Source organism: Micromys minutus (assembly GCF_963924665.1).
Source record: "Micromys minutus genome assembly, chromosome: 24".
In the NCBI taxonomy this organism is placed as follows: Eukaryota; Metazoa; Chordata; class Mammalia; order Rodentia; family Muridae; genus Micromys; species Micromys minutus.
Genome location: NC_137959.1, coordinates 32,851,416 through 32,872,661, shown reverse-complemented (window position 1 = coordinate 32,872,661; position 21,246 = coordinate 32,851,416). Strand labels below are relative to the sequence as shown.

Genomic DNA, 21,246 nt, shown 5'->3' with positions numbered 1-21,246 from the left:
TTTCAGTGCCCTTGGATTTGTGCCTCAACACTGCATCTGCATCAAAAGAGCAAGAAGCCAGAGGATCTGCTCTGTGACTTCATCCCAGACAGCAGCAGCTGCCCGCAGGCTAAGACGGGTGGGGCAGACCCTGGCCCTCTGTTGTGGGCCAGAATGATTCCTGTGGACCTAGCTCTGCTTTTGCGTTTTGGGGGTGTTCAGGCACCATCTAGTACCAGGTCGGAGAGAAAGGAACAAAACTTGTTCAGGTGAGTGGGTTCGCAGGAGGATGGGGGAGATGGGAGGAGAAAGAAGCCTTCTCTGAGTGGTTTCCAGTGTAATAGCTCTCTTCATTCAGCGGTAGTAAAAGCTATATAAACCTTGGCGAGTGGGCAGGAGTTTTCAAGGCGAGTGTATACTATTTGGTTGTGCTGGGTGCCGAGAAAGCGCCCTTTGCATGAAGAAGAGTCCCAGGTGATGCTGGAAAAGTCGTCGTAGAGAGACAGGAAGTTAAACCTGTAATTTGACCATCAGGGTATGTGACTGCCTTAACGGTGTGAAAGTGAGGGTCCTAGGGTCATGAGTGTGATCAAGAACAAAGAGCAAGTGATCCTATTTCTGCCCGTCTCAAGATGAGATTTTTCAGGGTTTGGACATGTCTTGACCTTACTCTTGCTCCTGACCTGTTCCCCACCCCCCAACCTTCCAGTCACAATTGTCCCACAGTTACCTGGGGAGATTCAGCACACACCAGATAGGAGACCCAAGGTAGACCAACGTATGAATACCACCAAAGTTCAACTTGGTGAGCCAATGGGTTTTAATGGGGTTATTTACAGAAATATGGGTGAAGGGTGACTTACAGGAGCAGAAATGACTCAGTGATAGCTGCATCACCAAAGCCCACCCCAGTATCAATCACAGCTCATAAAGCTGGGGACCCTGGAGCATGGTGCACAACCTGCAGGCAGCTCAGTAGGTTGGAATGCTCTTTCTGGGTACTTCAGTTGTTCTTAGCCTCTTCCAGCCCAGCTTGTTTCTGCTTCTTCCAGACAGCTAGGCTGGTCTCAGAAACCTTCTTTGCATCTCAGCTTCCTTCTGACTAAAGGGAACTCTCAGTTTTTATTGCTTACCCTGGCAAGGAAAGGCTAGTGAATCTGATCAGTTTTCGGGACTTCCTAAAAGTACTTTGAGTTGTTGACCTTCCTGCTTAAGGAGCTTCCTGCAGAATCTGACCTCTTCCCAGCCTGGGATTACAGACAAGTGAGCCATTAATTTGCTGTGTGACAAGAGGGTGTCCCACACATCCCGGCACTTCAGGTTCTCTATTAGTAAACTAAGGACTTGGACCCATGGCTAGAGACTCTGGGTCTCATAGAGTATAGCTTGAAACCATTCAAGTCCCACATGTAGCCAAGAGAAGGAATGAGTTCTTTTTCTCTCCAAGGTATGACGGAGGGAGCAAGGCTTGACTCTATCTATGCTTAGCTCCCAGGAACGCCAGGAGAGGGTCAAATTAGGCACCTGGATCCCTGGGATCCACTGAGGTCCTATACATGATGCCAGCTGATAAGGATGGCTTATTTGAAGTGCTCAGTGCAGTACTCCTGGTCAATATTGATGGCTGAAATTATAAGAGCAGAATAGGCGTGCTTTGGAGATATGATGTGTATTACATGCACATTATATATGCCTCTGGGAGTCTGTGGGAGAGAAATCTGAGGATGGCATTGTCAACGGCAGTTTGTGTGCACACCTTCATGTCATGAGGAAAGAGACTTGAATGCTTGACTTTGCACGAGCTCACACGCATGGGTGTGTGCATACATGTCTGTGTGCATACACAACTGGTGCAGCAGATAATTGCTCTTCACTACCACACTTGGGAAGTAGATCCCACCACCACTTTACACACGCTAAGATGAGAGCCCTAAGACGTGGAGACACTTCTCCAACCTCAGCTGTATGCAAAGAAATTAAATATCCAAAAGTTAAGATAGAGGCAAAACAATGCTTTTGTGGGTTTTTTAATGTTTTTCCTTAATTGTCCCCTGACTCTCTCTCAGGGGATAAATTCGACAACTGTCTAGAACCAGTTGGGACTCCAATCTTTTCACAGCCCTACACACTTGAAGCTAGCATGGGGGTGGTACCTGGTTTAGACAATGTCTACATGGTGGTGGTTCCTGGAGACAACCACCAACCTGCTTTCTAGAACAGCAACCTGCCTTTGACCTTCCTCTACAGCTGGGTAACGGTGTTTACTGGTGTTTATGCTCCTAGATCATTGTCTTTCTGTTGACTCTCCCCCCATCCCTTGTTTCTGTCTAAATATTTATCTACATACCTGCTCCTGAATTAAACAGATGCTAACAGTGGTTCTGAGAAATTATCTTACAAATAAGAAACTGATGCAGTCCCAGTCTTTGCTACCATCAGACAGGACTCAAATCACACCATGAGATGTAAAACGGTATTGTTTCCTGTGTGCTAGGAGGCATCATTAGTACCTTTCCCTGGATTGACTCCCTTACAACCTTTTTTTTTTTTTTTTTTTGCTACAGCCCCATAGAGTCCTTAGTGGGGGCAGATAGAGACTGGTAAATTGCCTTAGTTGTCCTGGGCTTCCAGTGGTTGGGGACCCCTTTAGACCACACCCTCGAGCTCTCACTTATTTGAGCATGCTGCAAAAGAGGCCCCAAAAGAAGCAAGTGAGCAAAGCAGCATCTACAATAAGTCACAGTGCCAGGAGTCCAGGGAAGGCCCTCAATGCTGGGCGCAGATGATCCTTCTGCAGCCCCTATCTGTGCAGTCCACAATGGAGAATCCAGGTGATTCTGTTAGAGGCCATGACAGCTCACCTGGGGACAGTGTAACAATGATGAACCATGGCTCATTCAGGGGGGAGATTCTTTGAATGCTCTATGAGCAGAGTTAATTAGCTGTGTCTCTTGGGGCAGGGAGGGCAGCAACCATCTGGCTTGAGCCTGGAGTCAAGATAAGTGGTAGATAATCAAACAGGGTTGGGACAGAAGAGAGGGTCTTGATTAGGGACCATGGACAAGGCTTAGAGCTGTGATAGTCAACATTGTGGAGAAACTGTTGGGAGTGACAAAAGAAAATGGTCTGAAGCCTTTTCTCTGTCTGAGAGCAAAATGGCTAAGAAACAGATTGGGTTTCCTCTCCTGAGCTCGGCGCTGGACCATAAGAGGCCAAGGGAACTTAGACTCTATCCTGTCTAGATGTCTGTCCTGTTTAGTTTTTATGCCAACTTAATACAAGCTAGAGTCGTCTGTGAGAAGGGAACCTCAGTTGAAAAGGTGCTTCTGTTGTGGTAATTATTAAAAAGATGGCTCCACACTGCCCCTGTACTCTCTGACCCAGGTGGTCTGTGAGCCGTTCTAGCGTGGCACCTGACCACATTGTTCCCTGGCATTAGTTCTGACACTGGAGGGCCATGTGGAACTAACATTAATTTATCTCTAATTAGTATCCCTCTCCCGGCTGCCTTTCAGCTAGCCGGGGACTCGGTTCACGTTCTCTGCTGCCACCCCATGGTCCCAGCGGTGGCTACTCTCTCACAATTCCCTTGTCAAGTTGTTACCACACTAGCCCACTCATCCCAATTCCATGGTGGACAATAAAGTCTGATCCAATTGATATGTTATAATCTTCCCATCTAGACAGCACAAATCATCCTGTAGACATCCATCCCTCATAAAATATTCATAGCAACCAGTATCTATGCAGAGATGTGCAGAGAGGATAGTCAACATCTGCCTCCATGTTGCTTCCTCCTCCTTCCCCTTCCTTCTCTTCTCTTCCTCTTTCTAAGACCTTGTTCCCGCCTACCCTTCCTTCCTGTCCTGTCCTCTTATAATTCCAACCACATGCCTCTATAAGACTGAGTTGTATGCAAGCCAGTGGGGCATTTTCTTAGTGAGTGATTGGTGAGAGCCAAGTCCACTGTGGATGGTGGAACCTCTGAGCTGAGCAAACCTTGAGGACTCAGCTAGTGAGCAGCACCATGGCCCCTGCATCAGCTACTGCCTCTGGATTCCTGTTCTGTTTGAGTTCCTTCCCTGACTTCTCTCTCGAATGAACTGGAAGTGTAAGTGGAAAAACTCTTCCTACGTTGCTTTTGGTCACAGTGCTTCATCGCAGCAATATTAACCCCAAGACAAGATCTCGAAACAGAAAGAATCTGAAGACACCTTGCGGAAAGGTGATCTCATGTTTAATGAAGATACACCCAGGCATCTGGAATAAGCATCTGGTCAAGGCCCAGGAGGTGTGGGCCCTACGGAGTTTGAGTGATCTACAGGAGACTTCTTGTCACTTGCCCCTACCCTCCTCCACCCCTCAGCATACAAGTCATTCTACCAGCCACCAAACAGAGCGGCATGTCATTCACTTAGGACCCTGTGTGGCCTAAGGAAGATGAGATACCTGGTCCTGTCACCCCCTGGTCCTCTCAGAGTCAGCTCTGCAAACAGTTCAGACCACTAGGGACTGAGACGAGAGTGAACAAGCAAGGAGGGTTGTGAGCCAGCAAGCCGGGGAGGGGGGCAAGAGAAGGGAGGGTCTTCAAGGGAGGAATAACAGAGATGAAGAGGAGATGCTTACAGAGAGAGAAGGCAGGGCAAGATGAGACACAGAGGGTGGCCTGAGCATCAGGCCCCTGGACCTCACGAGAATTTAGAAGACAGCTTCAGCCCAGTTATCTGGGCTATGGTTTTTGGTTTGCTTTTTGGGGATGCCCAGTTATGGACAGAGACAGATGCAGTCTGCTCTCGCAATTGAGCCAATGGACTTGTCAGTGCCTCCCAGGTAGCATTGGCACCTTAAAACTTGGGTCTGTTTGACAGTTGACTCCAAGCTCCTGAATCAGTGTCTATTTCAATGCAGCGAGGGTGATGACCTTCTCAAGATCCCAAGTGTCACAGAGCACTGAGACACTCAGAAGGTCGATGAGTACAGCACTGCTCTCCTCCCCCACAGAGCCTAGCTGTGAACTCTGGAGGCTAGCTAGCGCTTCATCAATGCCTCTCTAGAGCCCCCTCTAAGAATCCCAGTTTCTCATGGGATGTCCCCTAGGCACCATAATTACTCTCTTTGTGACTTTAGCACCCCATACCTGGGCCCTCTGTTCTGTCAGGCAGGTATGTGGCCTATAGCAGCTGATCTAAACTTTGCCTCCGTGTGAGATCATGGACCACCAGGATATTCCCTGAAGAGTCAAATTTGTTGTCTAGGAGAGTCTGGATAGGACTGTGATGTGGGAAGAGTGGAGTCTTTTCTTAGGTCTGCCTCCCTCATAGCTATAGTTTTGTGTTTCTCTAGGGAATCTTATCACTTACACAAGCCTTAACTCTGCTCATACTAACCCCCATGTTCACCCTGGACCTAAGTGAAAGGAGCCCTTAAGAAAGAGGTGAAAGGAAAGGTATTGGGCCAGAGAAGGTAGAAAGCTACTGAGAAGCAGAGCCCTGGGGGAGAGGGGGAAGGCAGCCTCTTTTGGAGGTGTCCCCTTAGTCTCCACAGCCTGTCTGTATTGGTCAGATACTCCCTGTGTGGGTATCTGTAGGGGTGCATGTTAAGGTTGGCTATGCAGGTATATGGGAATAAGCTGTGTGCTGTGCAGATAGGTGACTTGGGTGGGACAGAAAGCACAAAGGGACATATCCTCCCTGTTGGTCATGTCGTGCATCTTAGTCAAATGTGATCATTCTATAAGCTCCAGGAAGCCCTGCTCTGTATGCACTTGAATGTGCTGGAAGCTTCCCTACTGTCAGAACCCTCTCTCCCTTTCAGATGAGCCGGTGAGGTAGCATACTTGGGGCAGAGAAACCAAGGGAGGAGCTGCCCTTGGTAGCTTGAGATTGGAGCTGAGAAGTAGCCTTGTTCCCAAAGTAAAGCACATCCGTGGTGTCTGCTCGGAGCCATAGAGGGCCATTCTCCCGCACAGGTAGGAAGCCAGAACAGCAAGGCACAAGGAACATTTCTCAGGACCCTTGGGTTTCTCCAGCAGCTGGCAGGAACAGAAATCCTCATGACACCCCTGGAGTCTCTGGAACTCTTCACAGTAGTATTTAGTATACTCTCATCCCCAGGCATGGGTCACACATGCACATTCTCACACTGGCTCCACTCCACAGTGGCTGCTGCTATGTTCTGCTCCTTGTCCGGATTGCAGCACCAGGCTGTCTTCCTCCAGCATGAGATCTTATTCCTGACCTCTCTACTCTATTTAAATAAGCTAATGACACAGGCCATGAAATTTCTTAACTTGGGGTATAGTCATTCGAATGAAAATGACCCCCATATTTGCATGCTTTAGTCTCCAGTTGGGTGAACTTTTTGAGAAAGATTAGATGTGGCTTTGTTAGAGGAAGTGTGTCACTGGGGGGGGGGGCAGGGGGTTGAAGTTTCAAAAGCCCACTCCAGGCCCAGTGTCTCTGCCTGCTGTCTGCAATCGGAACACAATGCTCTCAGTTACTTGTCCAGCACCACGCACGCTGCCACACTCCCCACCATAACTAACCCTCTAAAACTGTGATTAAGACCTCAATTAAATGCTAAAGAGTGCAAATAAAGAATATGAATTCCCTTGGTTATGGTGTCGCTTCAGAGCAATAGAAGAGTAACTAAGACTGTAACATGAATTCCTTTGGAAAGATCCACACCCAAACAAGGGAACCAGTTAGGAATGCTGTCTGCCCTCACTTGGCCTATACAAACAGGGCAGGAGTCCTAGTATACTTACCATTGTGGCTTTTCTTTCTACACCAATGCCAACATAGACTTTGGTCTGAGACATTTGCAACCTGCACAGTAGATGTTGCATCCCAACAGCCTGTCCAGACTGTCAGCTCTTCCTTAGGGGAATTTTATAAAGGCCACTTTTATTGTGCTGTGTGAACAAGAAACACTAGAGCTAAGCTTTCTCATTAAAAATCCAACAAGATCACAGAAATCCAGGTATTGCTTTCCCCACTGCTCACTTCCCTGTAGAGAGCTGCTCCCAAGTGTCCAAACCCTGCTAAGCTATATTCTACCTTAGCTCAGTGAAGTCAGATCTGCATTTGTATCTGAAAACTTAAAAAATAAAAAATAAACTGGACCATTTCACCTCAGTCTTCTATTTTGAATGTTAGCTTTATTTTCTTATAACCTCATGTCTAGATTAAGGAGCAAGTATCTCCCCACCCCCACCCCCAGTCAAGCCCTCTGATATTTAAACCCAGGTACTTCCTCGGGGTAACTGTAGTCTCAAAATAAAAATGATCCTGATTTAAATACATACAGTACATAAATAATCTCTTATTATGGAAAGCAACTCTCAGCAATTCTGCAGTTTATTAGATTTATTTGAAAAGACAAATTGCACACTTCAAGATGATCAAAATGCTTAATTTCATTATACGTATTTTAGGGGTTTTGTTAACATGACATAATTTTCATGCATGCACAGAGACCAGAGGACAACTGTGTCAGTCTGTCCTTCCCACCATGTGGGCCCTAGAGGTTGAAACTCGGGTCAGGGTTGGCCTTTACCTGATGAGCCATGTCACAGTCATTACACAACTTTTAAATAAAGGCATTTTGGAAAGAACTGCTATATGGAAAAGCATGAATAGTCTGCATTACCTAATGTTCAGCTGTGTTCCTAGATTGATGGCTTCCACAGTGCTGGGTTTCCATTTTATCCTACTTCCTACTGAACCAAAGACAAACAAAACCCCAAATTCCCCAGACACAAGGGGATGTGAACCAAGTAAATGGGTTTCTCTGCCTATAGATAGTTTAAGCGTTTGGTCTCTCTGGTTTCCAACACACATACCCCTTCTAAAACCTTTTGTTACTCCTAAGGTCTCTTGCAGTCATCTGTTTATGCTGAAGTGACTTGTTGCTAGACTGACTCCTCACTAGCTCCAAGACTGAGGCTAGTTGTCAAAGGAGCCAACTATGTGCTAAGAGAATTGGAACTTTCAACAATTCCTGTTGACTTCTGGAAGGGGAAACTAATAGCCAAGGACCTCATCAATCACGGGCACACACAGTAATCTCCATAAAAGCACTAAACAAGGCTCAACAGGATGAGGCACTCCAGTCTGTGGGGACAAACACACCTCTACATGGAAACCTTTTGGATCTTGCTCCATCTCTTCATCTGGCTGCTCATGTGACATTCATGTTATAACTTAGAGTAAATGGTAACTTTAAATTCTCTAAATTTGGTGAGTTACCATAGCAAATTAATGAATCCAGAGGGTTCAATTTGTAGCCAAATCAGTAATGTAGGACTCATCATTCATGTCTGAATATGAGGGGAGGGGATTGGCAGTCTTCTCAGACTGAGCCCATTTCACCAGCAGGATGTTATTTATGGGTAGGGACTACATTGATATAAAGGAGGACATCCAGTTGGTGTCTGCAAACAACTAAACTGGTGTGGAAACCTGAGTATTTGGTACTAGAGGTGTAAGTAAAAAGAAATGTTCCTTTCTTATCCATTACCAGTTGGCAACAGAGAAATAACTGTTGTTTCTCAGCTTCTTTGCAGCTCAAGTGATCTTATTAATGACTTATGTTTTTCTTAAAGGGGGTAAGAGATTTCAAAAAGTATCCTAAGAATTCCAACATTTTCATGGAATGCAGTATCACAAAGCAATGAGATCAAAGCAGGTACCTCTCTTTAGGACATAGCCATGTTTGTAGAGTTCAATCACTACAAAATAGGAACTCTAACATGCTACTTTGTTCATATATTTTATGCTTATATGGCAGGCATCTATAGCAAATAAAGCATCTACAATCACTGAGGTCTGCAGAGTATTGGGAGGTATGCATATCAGATATTCAATGTGACATGCAGAAAGTATTCACTAATTTCCACTTCTTGGGGTACTGAGGCGGGACACTTCTTTAGAACACTTGTGATTCTAAAGCACTGCCTGTTAATGTCAGTTTTTAAGTTACTTTTTGTTAAAATGAGTACTAGATATTACTTTATATCACAAATTTTACAAAGGTCATTCCATTTGTCTCTGTGTGTCTGTGTATATGTGTGTTTCTGTGCTTTACATATTTGGAAGTATTTACAACAAAACACACAGGTTTGTTTTTGAGTGGTCATTTGCCAACATTCCCCTTATTGTTCATCTACATTTTGGATCTGATGTTTGTAAAGGCTTCTAACAATTTTTTAATGTTTACTTTCCCCCTTTAAAGTGTAATGCATTCTTGTCAAAAACAAAGCAGAAATAGTTTCTCTCCTCCTTCTTGTATTCTTTGGTCTCCCTCAGTTGAGATTCCTTAATTTTCTTCAGCCCCACAAAATTCCTAGAAAATCTACTTTTCTTGGTGCTGCTAGGAATAGGATGTTTTCTTTCATTATATTTCCTGACTGGTTATGGGTAAAAATCAAGTTATTAGTTGCGCAGTGGTGATGTACACCTTTAACACCAGCACTTGGGAGGCAGAGGCTGGTGAATCTTTGAGTTGGAGGCCTGCCTGGTCTACACAGTGAGTTTCAGGACAGCCAGAGCTACACGAGAAATGCTGTCTTGAAAAACAAAACAAAAATCATTTTAAAAAAGTTATTTTAGATTTATCTTTCCAGCTGCTCATCTTGATTAAAAGTAAAGAGAAAAATTACTTCCAAATGAAGACTGCCATATTGATTTCCCTCTAATGGTTTTCCTCCAAGTAATAACTGATGAGCCATGATCTAATTCTTATTAAAGATAGGTTTTTGCTTTTTGTTTTTTCTTCATTAGGACTTGTCTTCATTGTGAACATCTTGGTGCTGACTAAGTTGGAAGCTAAACCTGAAAGTTTTCCCACATGTGTTACATACATAGGGTTTCTTCCAAGTGTGGACAGTCTGATGTATAATACAATCAGAACTAAGGCTAAAGCCCTTGCCACATTCCATGCATCGGAACGGCTTTTCCCCAGTATGACTTCTCTGGTGTCTAATTAAATGAGCATTGACATGGAAGGCTTTGCCACACTCGCTGCACTGAAAGGGTTTCTCTCCAGTGTGGATTCTCTGGTGTACAATATAGTCAGAACTACAGCTGAATGCTTTCTCGCATTCCATACACTTGAAAGGCTTCTCCCTGGTGTGTATTTGCTGATGTCTAGTTAACTTGGCATTGATACTGAAGGCTTTCCCACACTCCTTACACTGGTAGGGCTTTTCTCCAGTGTGGGTTCGCTGGTGATCAAGCAGGTTTCTCTTAGAAGTAAAGCACTTCCCACATTCATTACATTCAAACGGCTTCTCCCCAGTGTGGGTTCTCCGGTGCTGCATTAGCTTTGCATTAACATTGAAGGCCTTTCCACACTCGTTGCACTTGTATGGCTTCTCCCCAGTGTGGATTCTCAGGTGCTGCCGAAGCTGGGAGTTACATCTAAAAGATTTCCCACATTCACTACATTCATAAGGCCTTTCACCTGTGTGGATTCTCTGGTGCTGGATTAACTTCCCTTTGGCACTAAAAGTCTTTCCACAGTCGCTGCACGCATAGGGCTTCTCACCCGTGTGTACTCTTTGATGCTGAATGAGCTTTGCATTTTTAGTGAAGCCTTTCCCACACTCACTACAGCGATGTGGCTTCTCTCCAGTGTGTATACTCTGATGCTGCCTAAGCTGGGTGCTGCACCTGAAGCCCTTTCCACACACATCACACTCATAAGGCTTCTCTCCGGTGTGAATTCTTTGGTGCTGAATCAATTTTGCGTTAACATTGAAAGCTTTCCCACAGTCACCACACTCGTAAGGCTTCTCCCCAGTGTGGGTTCTCTGATGAGTAATGTATGCAGAACTACAGCCGAAGCCACTCCCACACTCCTTGCACTGGTAGGGCTTCTCTCCTGTGTGTATTCTCTGATGTCTAACGAGACTTCCATTAACACTGAAGGCTTTGCCACACACGTTACACTGGTAAGGCTTTTCTCCGCTATGGATTGTCTGATGTGTGATATAGTGTGAACTGTAGCTGAAGCATTTCCCACACTCTACACATTTGAAAGGTTTCTCTCCATTATGAAGTCTTTGATGCCAAACAAACTTGGCTTTAACACTGAAGGCTTTGCCACATTCTGTACACTGATAGGGCTTCTCCACATCACAGCTTTCTGGAAGCTGATTAACTTGAGAGCTACCTTGAGAAACCTCTGTTAATTCTTTGTGCTTCAAAGGTGTTTCTTCTGTAGTAATTTTTTTATTCTTACTAAGTTTAGTATCAGAGTATTGCTCTCCAGTGGAGCTGGTATAATCCTGGGACAAGTGTGGAGTCTGACTAACTAAATACCCTTCCACGGAGCTTGTCTTAGCTCTCCCATCAGTGGCACTGACACTTCCTGCTGACTGGATTTCCTGTTGTTGGCCAACAACATAAGTTTTAGAAAAATGTGTTTCCTGAGAAAAGTCCTTCTGAAGTTCAAAGAATGTATTCTTTTTTTCTTCATACACTTCTTTTGTCAAATTATTGCCAGTCTGGATAGCAGTACATTCTACCAGAAGAAGTAGAAAAGAATAGAGTATGTCACACAACCATGCTGGAAGAGAATATAATAATTAGAAAACTATTTATTATATATAGGGTCTCAATATGCTATCTAGGCTGGCTTTGAACTACTGACTCCTGTACCTACTTCATAAGTGCTAGAATTACCTGTGTATACCAACATGCCCTGCTCTAAAAGGCTCTCTAAAAATCACTAGATTGGGTGAAATAACCTAAGGTCCATCCATAAAGTAAAATTGTCATTGGTAAAGGAAGGAAATAGATCCAGATATGTAGTTGGTAAGAAGATGCCCAAGATAAACTTTAAAGTTAAAAAAGAAAAGAAAAAGAAAACAAAGGAGATGCCAATTGTGAAGAATGAGAAGAGTGGACAAGAACATGTATCTCTGTGTCAGAAAACTGAATAAGAACAGCTCTGTGAGGCCACCTCACCCAAATGAGTCCCACTCTTACTCTCCCAGGGCAAGGGCGCTGCAAAGGTAACCGCGGTAACAACAGCTAACAAAAGTGGCGGTGGTGAAGAAAGCTCTTGGTCTTGTTCATCAGATCAGTGTTTCCCATCATCCCATGCTTTCCTATGCTCTACAACCTTCTTGGTTGTCCCTGGGGACCAAGCTCCTTATAAAAGCAGGAAATGACTAACAAAGGGAAGGCAGAGGACCTAAGGATGTGCTGCAAGATTGGGTCTCACAGGCATCAGCAGAGAAAGCAGAACTGGGTTTTGTTCCTCTAGAACTTCACTCTAGCCTCTCTGCAAAGCTGTGTTAAGGCCCACCTGACCACACCTCTTCCTATCTCTTCTAATATGCTGTTGCACAAACTTTCTTTCCATTGATCCTAAAAACCTATCATCTCTGAACATTCTTTTATAATCATAATGTTACAGTCCTGGCCTCTCCACTTTTCAACCCCCCCAAAGCTTCCTTTATTTTTTCATCTCTCACTTCCCCCCAACTACATAAAATACACCCTTCCATCTTCTGTAACCAGGTAAGGCTTCCAGTGGTGGGACTGGGACACCACCCCAGCCACAAAACCTTCAGCCAATACTTGTCCTGGCTGTAAAATATACTGGGGCAATGGTGGCTCAAAGCTTGTGGGAGAGGCCAACCAATGACTGCTCTAACTTGAGGCCCAAGCCTCAAGATGGAGCTCATACCCAACACTACAGTTCCAGGATGACCAGAAGCTGGAAGTTAGATGGCTCAGAGACTTCAGGTAAAAACCAAACATGACTGGCAAAAAAAAAAAAAAAAAAAAAAGTCAAGGAAGTAATTTCTAATAATATTCTGCTATACTCATAGGTGATACCTAGCCCTATCATCATCAGAGAGGCTTCCTTTGGCAGATGCAGAGACCCATAGCCAAATATTAGGCAGAGATGGAGGCAGGGGCGGGGGGAGGTGTGGGACCTAACAGAAGAGAGGATTATAGGAGCCAAAAGGGTTGAGGACACCAGGAGAACACGCCCACAGAATCAACTAAGCATGGTTCCTAGGGGCTCAGAGACTGAAGTGGCAATCACAGAGCCAGCATGTGTCTGTGATGGGTCCTCTGCAAACTTGCTATGCTTGTTTAGTTTGGGGTTTTGTGGGATTCCTAACAGAGGGAATAGGGGTGTCTCTGACTCTTTTGCTTGCTCTTGGACCCTTTTCCTCCTACTGGGTTGCTTCGTCCAGCCTTGATGTGAGAGTCTGTGTTTACTCCTAGTGCATCTTGCTATCACTGGGAGGCCTGCTCTTTTCTGAAGAGAAACAAGGGAAGGACGGATCTAATAGAGGAGCATGGGAGGAGTGGAGAAAGGGAAGGCTGCAGTTGGGATGTATTGTTTAAGAATAAATAAAAAGATAATGCCTTTGCCTTACCACTACATTAAAATTATTCTCAATAACACAAGTAACCTGGGCTCCTCTAGAAAGGACTTTAAAACACCAAGAGTCTTTTCAAAGTTAAAAACAATCTTGCTATAAATCCAATGTTTGTTGCTGTCCATCCCTACCATTCATTATTAGGAGGGAGAACCTTTGGCAGAATGCTCATGACCAATGTGTCTGAAGAGATCTGGTAAAGTTCTTTTCCCTTCTACCCTATGAGGGCTTAGCAAGAAGACAAAAGGCTGCCTATTAATCTGCAAACAGGTCCTTGTCAAGCATGCAGTCCACTTGAACCTTGATCTGTCAGTAGGTCTTGGGCCAGCCAAGTGTCTGCATTCCAGTCATACTGAGATCCTTAATCAAAGAGTTCAGTTCTCATTCTGTCTGCCACAGTTAATCTCCTTTGTTGGCAAAAAGTGAATCTGGGTGTGCAGAGGGAGCTGGGCATGTAAGGACTGAGGTAGCCGTGGAACTGTTCAGCACCGAACAGAAGGCCTTTCCACCGCCACCCGGTGCTCCCTGTGATGTCCTACTTGCTGGACCTTAGACCGGAAGGTTCAGACTTCTGACCTCCAAAACTGGAAGAATAAATTTATGTTCTTAAAACCCATCCAAGGGAACTTTGTTATAGCAGCCCAAACTATGGCATATGAAAGATGCAAATTATGTTGTTTATAACCATAAACATAAACCATTAAATTATACTCTCTTCCAATAATCCAAACAGACTAAGTGATCCATAGTTAATAGAAACTTAAGAGTTCAGTTGCCTAAAACATGAGTTACCAGGTGCCTGAAATGAACGTATGCTAGTCTTTTAAATACCTCCCTTTTTTTTTACTTTTTCAAAACTAGATTTTTTTCCTTCCTTTAATAATAAACATTTTCTAATATTTTTTAAAGACTGCAAAAATATAATAGCTTAATCATTAAATACTCTTTCAGCCTGCAGAGGTACCTCAGCTTAGTCGTTCTCCTTAAACAGAAAACAGACTGTTTCCACTGACTTGATGCTCCAGTGCATCAAGGCATCTCTGAGCAGAGCCTCGTTACTTACGTGTCTTTGGCTCTAGATGACAGTACCCAGGTTTCCAGACACCAACTTTTCTTCTAGAAAGACTACCAGTTCACCCTGATCCACAAGTCCTGTCTCTGCCCTGCTCCGTTGCTAACACGTGGCAGCACTATGGTCTCTGACAGGTAGGTTCTCTCACCATCACAGTTGTGCAGTGAAGATCGACGGCAGGGCCTCATGATCTCAGGAAATGTTCTACCACTACGCTGCATCCCCCACCTTCCTGCATTATTAGGACTCGTTTGTCTTCCATTTCTACTAAGGACAGACACTTTTTCAGATTGATTAACATTTGTATGTTTCATGGAGATCAACAACTCCTCTTTACCAGTTTTTATTAGTGACCTTCCAACCCCTATGCTATGGCAGATGTTAATATCAGTGTCCATTTCGTCTTCACCAACATCCCTTCCATCTAACTTTTTGAAGTACTGAGCTGCCCACCCAAATTTTATTTTCCAGCTTCTCTTTCATAAAAGGTCTAAGGTCCAGCAAGTAGGACATCATAGGGAGCACCGGGTGGCGGTGGAAAGGCCTTCTATTCGGTGCTGAACAGTTCCACGGCTACCGCAGTCCTTACGTGCCCACCTCCCTCTGCACACCCAGATTCACTTTTTGCCAACAAAGGAGATTAACTGTGGCAAACAGAATGAGAACTGAACTTTTTGATTAAGGATCTCAGTATGACTGGAATGTAGACACTTGGCTGGCCCAAGACCTACTGACTGTGTACATATAAGAATCGAAGAAATCATGTACACATCACTGAATGTGCAGAACATTCACGATGCGTGATATAGGGACACATTTATTTACACTCTCAATGTATAGATAATTATAATCTAACTAAGCTAGATAGACCCTTGATGTAAGTTATCAGAGCTGGCCTAGAGCCCACTGAGGGGCACCATTGCTCCCCTTCATTACCACAGTTTTAGAAACGAGTTCACTGGACACTACAGCCCTCAAATACCTGACCTGCTCAGTCAGGTGACAGAAAGAAAGTTTCCTTACAAACACAGGTGGTGTTGTACCACAGCAAAGCCTGTATAGCTTCACCTCTGCCTTTGTGAAAAAGCTTGTTCAGGCTATCTCCTCCATTTGTAGTGGTAATGACCAAAAATGTTAAGGACTTCCACCCCCAAATCATGCAATCCACAACCTTGTTTAAAAATGGTGGGGTAGAGACAGAAAATGGCACCTGAGAAAATGCACTGCCATAATGCAGAAATGTGGCACACACTTGTGTTGCTGGGCAGTGTGTGCCTCCCTTACCAATCCAGAGGCCCTGGGAGTCTGTTCCAGTGGCCAGCTGAGACAGGCTTTCCAGATCCTTTCCTTCCTCTAGCTGTGAGATCACAGCAGGTTTGAGAAGTGGAACTCCTGATTTGAGAAAAGGAAACAAAAGAGAATGAAAACTTTCCCACACGTGTATTCCTAACTTCTCCTGACACCACCTCGGTCACGGGGAAGAATGTAAGGAGGTGATAGGGATAAGAAGGGTCAGGATGGGAACCAGGGACTACATGCAGAGAAAGCTGGGAGAATCTGCCCAAAAGGGACACCACTTCTTGATCTTAGTCTGAAATACCCAGAGATCATTGAAATTCTTAAAAAAGACTCAAGATAGTAAGTAAGGTGAGCGGCAATCTGAAGGGGCCTCTGCAGAACAGCATGTTTCTATTTTTCAAACCATGTCCAATATACAGCTTCTCTAGGATTGTTTAGAAGCATGTCTGAGTCTTAGCAAAGTTCTATGCTGGCCAAACAGTTTGAGATTTGCTCTTCCAGCAATCTATACCTAAGAGATTCAAAAAAGCCCACTCATAAGGATTACCAAATCCCCACCTGCCACTTCTTGGGAAGAAAGGAGCTAAGAAACCCAAAAATGGCTGAGTCTGAGTCCCAGGGAGAGAAGCCTTACCCACAGAGGCCAAGTTCCTATAATTCTCCAGCATGACATCCCTGTACAATGCTCTCTGCTCAAGGGACAGACCATCCCATTCCGTCTGGGTGAAGTACACAGCCACATCCTCAAAGGTCACCGACTTCTGAAACAACAGGTTCTTGCTGCCCTAGGGCCAATTCCATGGCTCAGGCCCTAAGTAAAGGGCAGAGGGCAAAGTAAGGGCTTGGGGAGGGGCGTGTGAAGAGCAAAGTTAGTAACAAGAGAAAGTGAGAAAAAAGACACCGGGAAAGTAAACTATGGAATATCCTCCTTCTCTTACAGCAGAGAAGCCGCATGTCATTTTCACACTGGGCTGAAAGAAAAAGAATTCCCATGAGCAAGTTCTACTGCACAGTCCTGCCCTTAGACTGCTCCCTGGCACACTGCTGGGACCATCTGCAGCTCCCACTGCGGCCCTGCTAGGTCTTAGCTCCTCTATGGTTTACCTCAGCCCCCAATTCTACTTCCCTATCTTCATCTGGTAAAACACATGTCCCTCATTCTTCCAAGGGTAGCCTGGCTTCTACCCATGTGCCGCCTGACTCCCCACATAGACCCCCAGCCAAGGACTTGCAGGCCTGCTGTCTTTCCCTTGCTTACCCCCACTGTCTACCACGGTCCTCATCCCTCCTCGTCAGAGGCAGAGCTTCCTTCTTACTGGTCTGTGGCTCTTCTTGTTCCACCCCAGTTATCAATTATCCCAAACCTGCAACTCCTCAAAGTACCACATGGTGGCAACACATTTTCCAGAAGCCCTCTGCCAGGGTGCTCAAGCGCAGTGCCATACAGACCCTTGTGTGACTCCATCTGCTGAGTTCACTGTCCTGCCACCTGTCTGCCCAACTTTCTCACGACATCCAGCCGGCAGGTAGAAGCACTTTTCCTTCCAAGTCTCGCCAGCTCTCAATCTGAACTGCCCAGAAGAAGGGACGGGGGACCCACAGCTCACCTGGGGCCAAACCGATGGGATCATGGCTGCCATCACCTGGTCTCCCTCTCAAGGAAGGACTGGAGCTAAGGAGAAACAGAGGGTGGGAGTGGGGTGTGAGGCAAGCCACCCCAATTAGGAGCACAGTTAAGATCTCAGGCATAGGCAGCAGGTTTCCAGACAGGAACAGGAGCTGCCAGAGAAGATGAAGTGACCCCCTCACTGGTTCAAATACCTGGTCTTCTTCCCAGGATGGTGATGCTCTGAAGTTAGCTGCCAAGAAGCCTGTGATTTGACAATTCTTACAAGCATCATATTAAAGTATTTCTAAAACTTGGGCAGAGCCTAAGGAATAACAGAACAGGAATGGAGGACTCAACTAAAGAGATAAACATTATCAAACCTAGTTCATTTCCCTTTCTGCAAAGGAGCATCATTGGCAATTACACTGTAAGAAAAGGCTGGCTAGGTGGCAGCCTTGGCATGGGATCTGGGAGTCTGGCTGCAGGAAGACCACATAGATGGGGGGCGGGGGAGCTGCTCCTCTACCTCCTGTCAGTTCTCTCATTCTTAGTGTCAGGAATCCTCAGGCTTACCAGGAGTGGTGGTGCATACCCATAACCCAGTACTTTGGAGCTGGGGTGGGAGGATCCGAGTTTGAAGCCAGCCTGGGCTGCAAAAGACCCTGCCTCAAAACAACAGAAGGATCTTGATGAATCCCGGGCATAGTGATGCATACTTGTAACCCCAGCACTCAGGAAGCCATGGCAGAAAGCTCCTGAATTCAGAGTTCAAGGCTGTCTCAACAAACCATTGGGAGAGGGTTGTAGGGGGGCAGGAGATGGACCCTAAGACTTTTGTGCAGGTCTCAGCAGGCTGGCTTCTTCCATGGCCTAAGCTAACCTTGAGAAAGCTGGGCTAAAAGGAAGTGAGGTATCAGGCTGCCCTCCAATTCTCAGTCCAAACTATCCACTTTGGGATCACAGGCATGCCAGTTGGAGGCTTTCTGCAGTTCTCCCAGGCAGAGACCAGCTTTAAAACCTGTAACAACCTTCACAAGGACTTACAGTGTGTATCTCAATCCTGCTATCCAGCTTCTCCCATGTTCTGAGTGAGATGCCTGCTGCGGCAGACTGCAGGCAAATAAATATCTGTGAGGCCACCCTTGACCATCGGGGGGCAGAATTTGATAGGTAGGTCCTTTCCTCAGGAGTTCTGGAAGGACATATTTGAGATTGCAAGGCTCCTCAGAGACCCTGCAAAGCAGAACCTGTTGAGGGCCAAAACCTGGTAAGGCATCTTGTAAGTACTTTACTAAAGCAAATTAAATTGGCCTAAGAAAGCCTTCCTACTCATATATCTGAGTCCTTACCTTTAGAGATTGCAGCCTAACTCAGTATATAAACAAACTCAAAACCTAACTTCAGAACTGAGGCTCAGCCTGTCACAGTGGCCAGGCTGATCAAACTGGGTTCAAATAAGGCAAGCGCCAGGCACAAACCAACTGAGCTAGCGCTTCAGTGAGGCGCATGCCTTTTCCTGTCTATAAATATCCAGCCCATGGCATCCCCAGTCCCACAAGTTGCTGTGGTGTCAAATGACTCTTTGCTCAGCTGAACTGGCGTATTTAATGTGTCCACATTTTTTTGTTTGTTTTTCTCTCTTTGTCCTTTACTCTGTCCAGGTGACAACATTCATAGTTAAATTCCCGTAAACAAACAAAACAACACCCTTTGTCCTGTATTCTACATCTGGAAAAAAAAAAAACCTAGACTACAAAGGATTTTAAAATTTTTTTCTACCTCTTCAAATTGCAGGAGTCTTCTTAAGGTTATTTCTGTTATATCTTATTTGGTAATTCAAAACTATCAGGCCATAAATTCTCCTCTGACTCAGGATTAAGCCAAGAATGCCCCGAGGTTCTCAAGTTCTACATCTTAAATTGTCTTAGAGCTCAGTAACTCTGACTTGTCTCTGACGTGGTAACTGTTTAAAATATACTGGTACTCCTTACACTTTACCAATAAGCTCTGGTTTCACTACTGTATGTTTAAATGCACCCATCTATTATTCTTTACAGGGTTTTTTGTTGTTGTTTTAGAGTTTTTTTTGCTTTTTTGTTTGTTTGTGTGTGTTATTAAAAATATCCTTTGGTATTTAAAAAAAAAAGTTACTCTACAATGAAGAATATGTAATTCAATCTGAAGATAGCAAGTCAACTTATGGCCCATCTTATAATGCCAAAAGTGTTTGAAAAATTCAATATCTGCATCAAAATTTTAAAATGTCTACCAAGGGGGTGCCCAGGAGAGGGGTGAAATGAATCAAATGCATTCTATATTTGTATGAAATTTTTAATGAATAAAAAAAACTGAAAATTTTATTCCTATATTCTTATATGAGACATACACAAAATATTCCCCATCAGTAACCAGCCTGAAAATAACCTAACTATCCACTGAAAATACAAGTTTCTGTATTTTTTGAGCTGTATATTACCCAGCTGCCATATATACTACTTAAGAAAGAGTACACTGAGATGCTAAAAAAAAAAAGACAACAACAAAAGGTTAAACTGTGTATGTATCAGTGCATATGGTTACACCTTTAAAAATGGTATATGATTAACACAAAATTCCAAACAGTTGTTACCTCTGAGGGTGGGAGAGTCCAAGAGTCAGAAGAAGAACGAATATACTAATGGATGCAGCAGTTAATGGAGGCCAGGTTCTTTCTTAACTGGCTGCTCATAGGTGAGTAAGCATGTGTTAGTTTTCTTTTCCTTAAAACTCTTTCTCTCTGTCTGTCTCTGTCTCTCCCCCCCCCAACCCCCTTGGAAAAATAGTGTTTTGACTACGGTAAGGCTATATATAACCAGAGACCTGCATCCATCCAAATGCCGTGTCGTCTTCTGCGGGGTATGAAATAGCAGTCCTGAAGCTATTCTATGTGTACACATGCTATGTCGTAATCATGTGTTCGTGTGTGGGGCCTGACGTCGATGCAGCAGACCAGGCCTCAAGCCGTCTGTCCCCAGTGGCTGAGAAGGGGCTCTGCTTTTCCTGCGGTGCCCTGCGCCCCTCACCCTGTCTGGAGCCCGGGACAGGCTGTACACACCTGAAGCACCTGCAGGGCCGCAGCGCGTCAAAAGACTTGCGATGTCACCTCGAGCCGCTTCGCCCCCGCACGCCTTCACCCTGTGAAGTGACACAGCTTCCCCGATCCGCCACCTGCTAAGCTCTCTGAGCCTGACGGTGGTCGTCACCCAGGCGTCACCGCTGCGGGCACCGAGATGTGGTGGGCCGCGAGGCTGGATGCGGGAGACCCTCCGCGCTGACCGTCACGACACGGCGAACCGCAAGGAGTCCGCACTCACCTGCGCAGCAGGGTCTGCGGCGCGACCGGAAGTGCGTCACAGGCCCGGTCCCCCCCCCCCCCCCCCGAGTGTTGCCCTCCCTCTCGGGGTGCCCCGCCCGGCCCCTGCGGTTCCCCTCTGTCCTCTAGAGCTCAAGCCCTTTGTAGCGGTGGGATTTGACACACAAGGACCACGACTCCTGGGGACCTGGATAGGCCCACCCGAGAAAGGCCGCCCCAGCTGTGTCTTGGTAAAGCTGCAGTTGCCAGCAGGTGGACTGTGCCAGTGCGTCACAGGCTGGAGGACCCAGGGTCCACTTTAAAAATAAATGTTACGTAACGTCATGCAGGCCTGCTGGGCCTTGATTGCAGCTGTTCTGGAAGCTGAGGCTGGTGATGGAGCTTAGTGATAACACTGCTTGTCCCGCACTCTGGATTCAAAAACCAAAGCAAATAATAATAATAACCTCCTTCTTCTTACCACGAAATTCACAACTACCTGTCGCTCACACAAGAAAACAACTCTTACCTTAAGGGGAATAATAGTA

General features: G+C 45.3%; 1 protein-coding gene across 5 annotated transcripts; it reads right to left on the bottom strand.

Annotated features, from left to right (window-relative positions):
- Window positions 1–7,328: 7,328 nt before the first annotated feature.
- Window positions 7,329–20,742, bottom strand: ZNF23 (zinc finger protein 23). 5 transcript variants are annotated; one of them, XM_080936960.1, is made up of 6 exons: window positions 20,462–20,742; window positions 18,412–18,559; window positions 17,366–17,430; window positions 16,393–16,569; window positions 15,744–15,851; window positions 7,329–11,505 (listed from the first exon to the last, which is right to left on the bottom strand). In XM_080936960.1, the coding sequence occupies exons 4-6, from the start codon at window positions 16,424–16,426 to the stop codon at window positions 9,758–9,760; spliced, it is 1,890 nt and encodes a 629-aa protein (XP_080793086.1). In that variant the 5' UTR covers window positions 16,427–16,569; window positions 17,366–17,430; window positions 18,412–18,559; window positions 20,462–20,742; the 3' UTR covers window positions 7,329–9,757. The 5 variants fall into 5 exon arrangements, with proteins under 5 accessions (XP_080793086.1, XP_080793083.1, XP_080793084.1 ...); XM_080936957.1 differs by having other exon boundaries at window positions 16,393–16,519; XM_080936958.1 differs by lacking the exon at window positions 18,412–18,559 and having other exon boundaries at window positions 16,393–16,729.
- Between the last annotated feature and the right edge of the window lie 504 nt (window positions 20,743–21,246).

What these genes read in the sequence shown, in the direction of transcription:
- ZNF23 (XM_080936957.1), bottom strand. Translation starts at nt 17,398, where the DNA reads ATGGCAGCCATGATCCCATCGGTTTGGCCCCAG. An exon ending in TCCCATCGGTTTGGCCCCAG is followed by an intron (nt 16,520 to 17,365) that starts GTGAGCTGTGGG and finishes CTGTTGTTTCAG; the next exon opens with AAGTCGGTGACCTTTGAGGA. An exon ending in TAGGAACTTGGCCTCTGTGG is followed by an intron (nt 15,852 to 16,392) that starts GTAAGGCTTCTC and finishes TTCTCAAATCAG; the next exon opens with GAGTTCCACTTCTCAAACCT.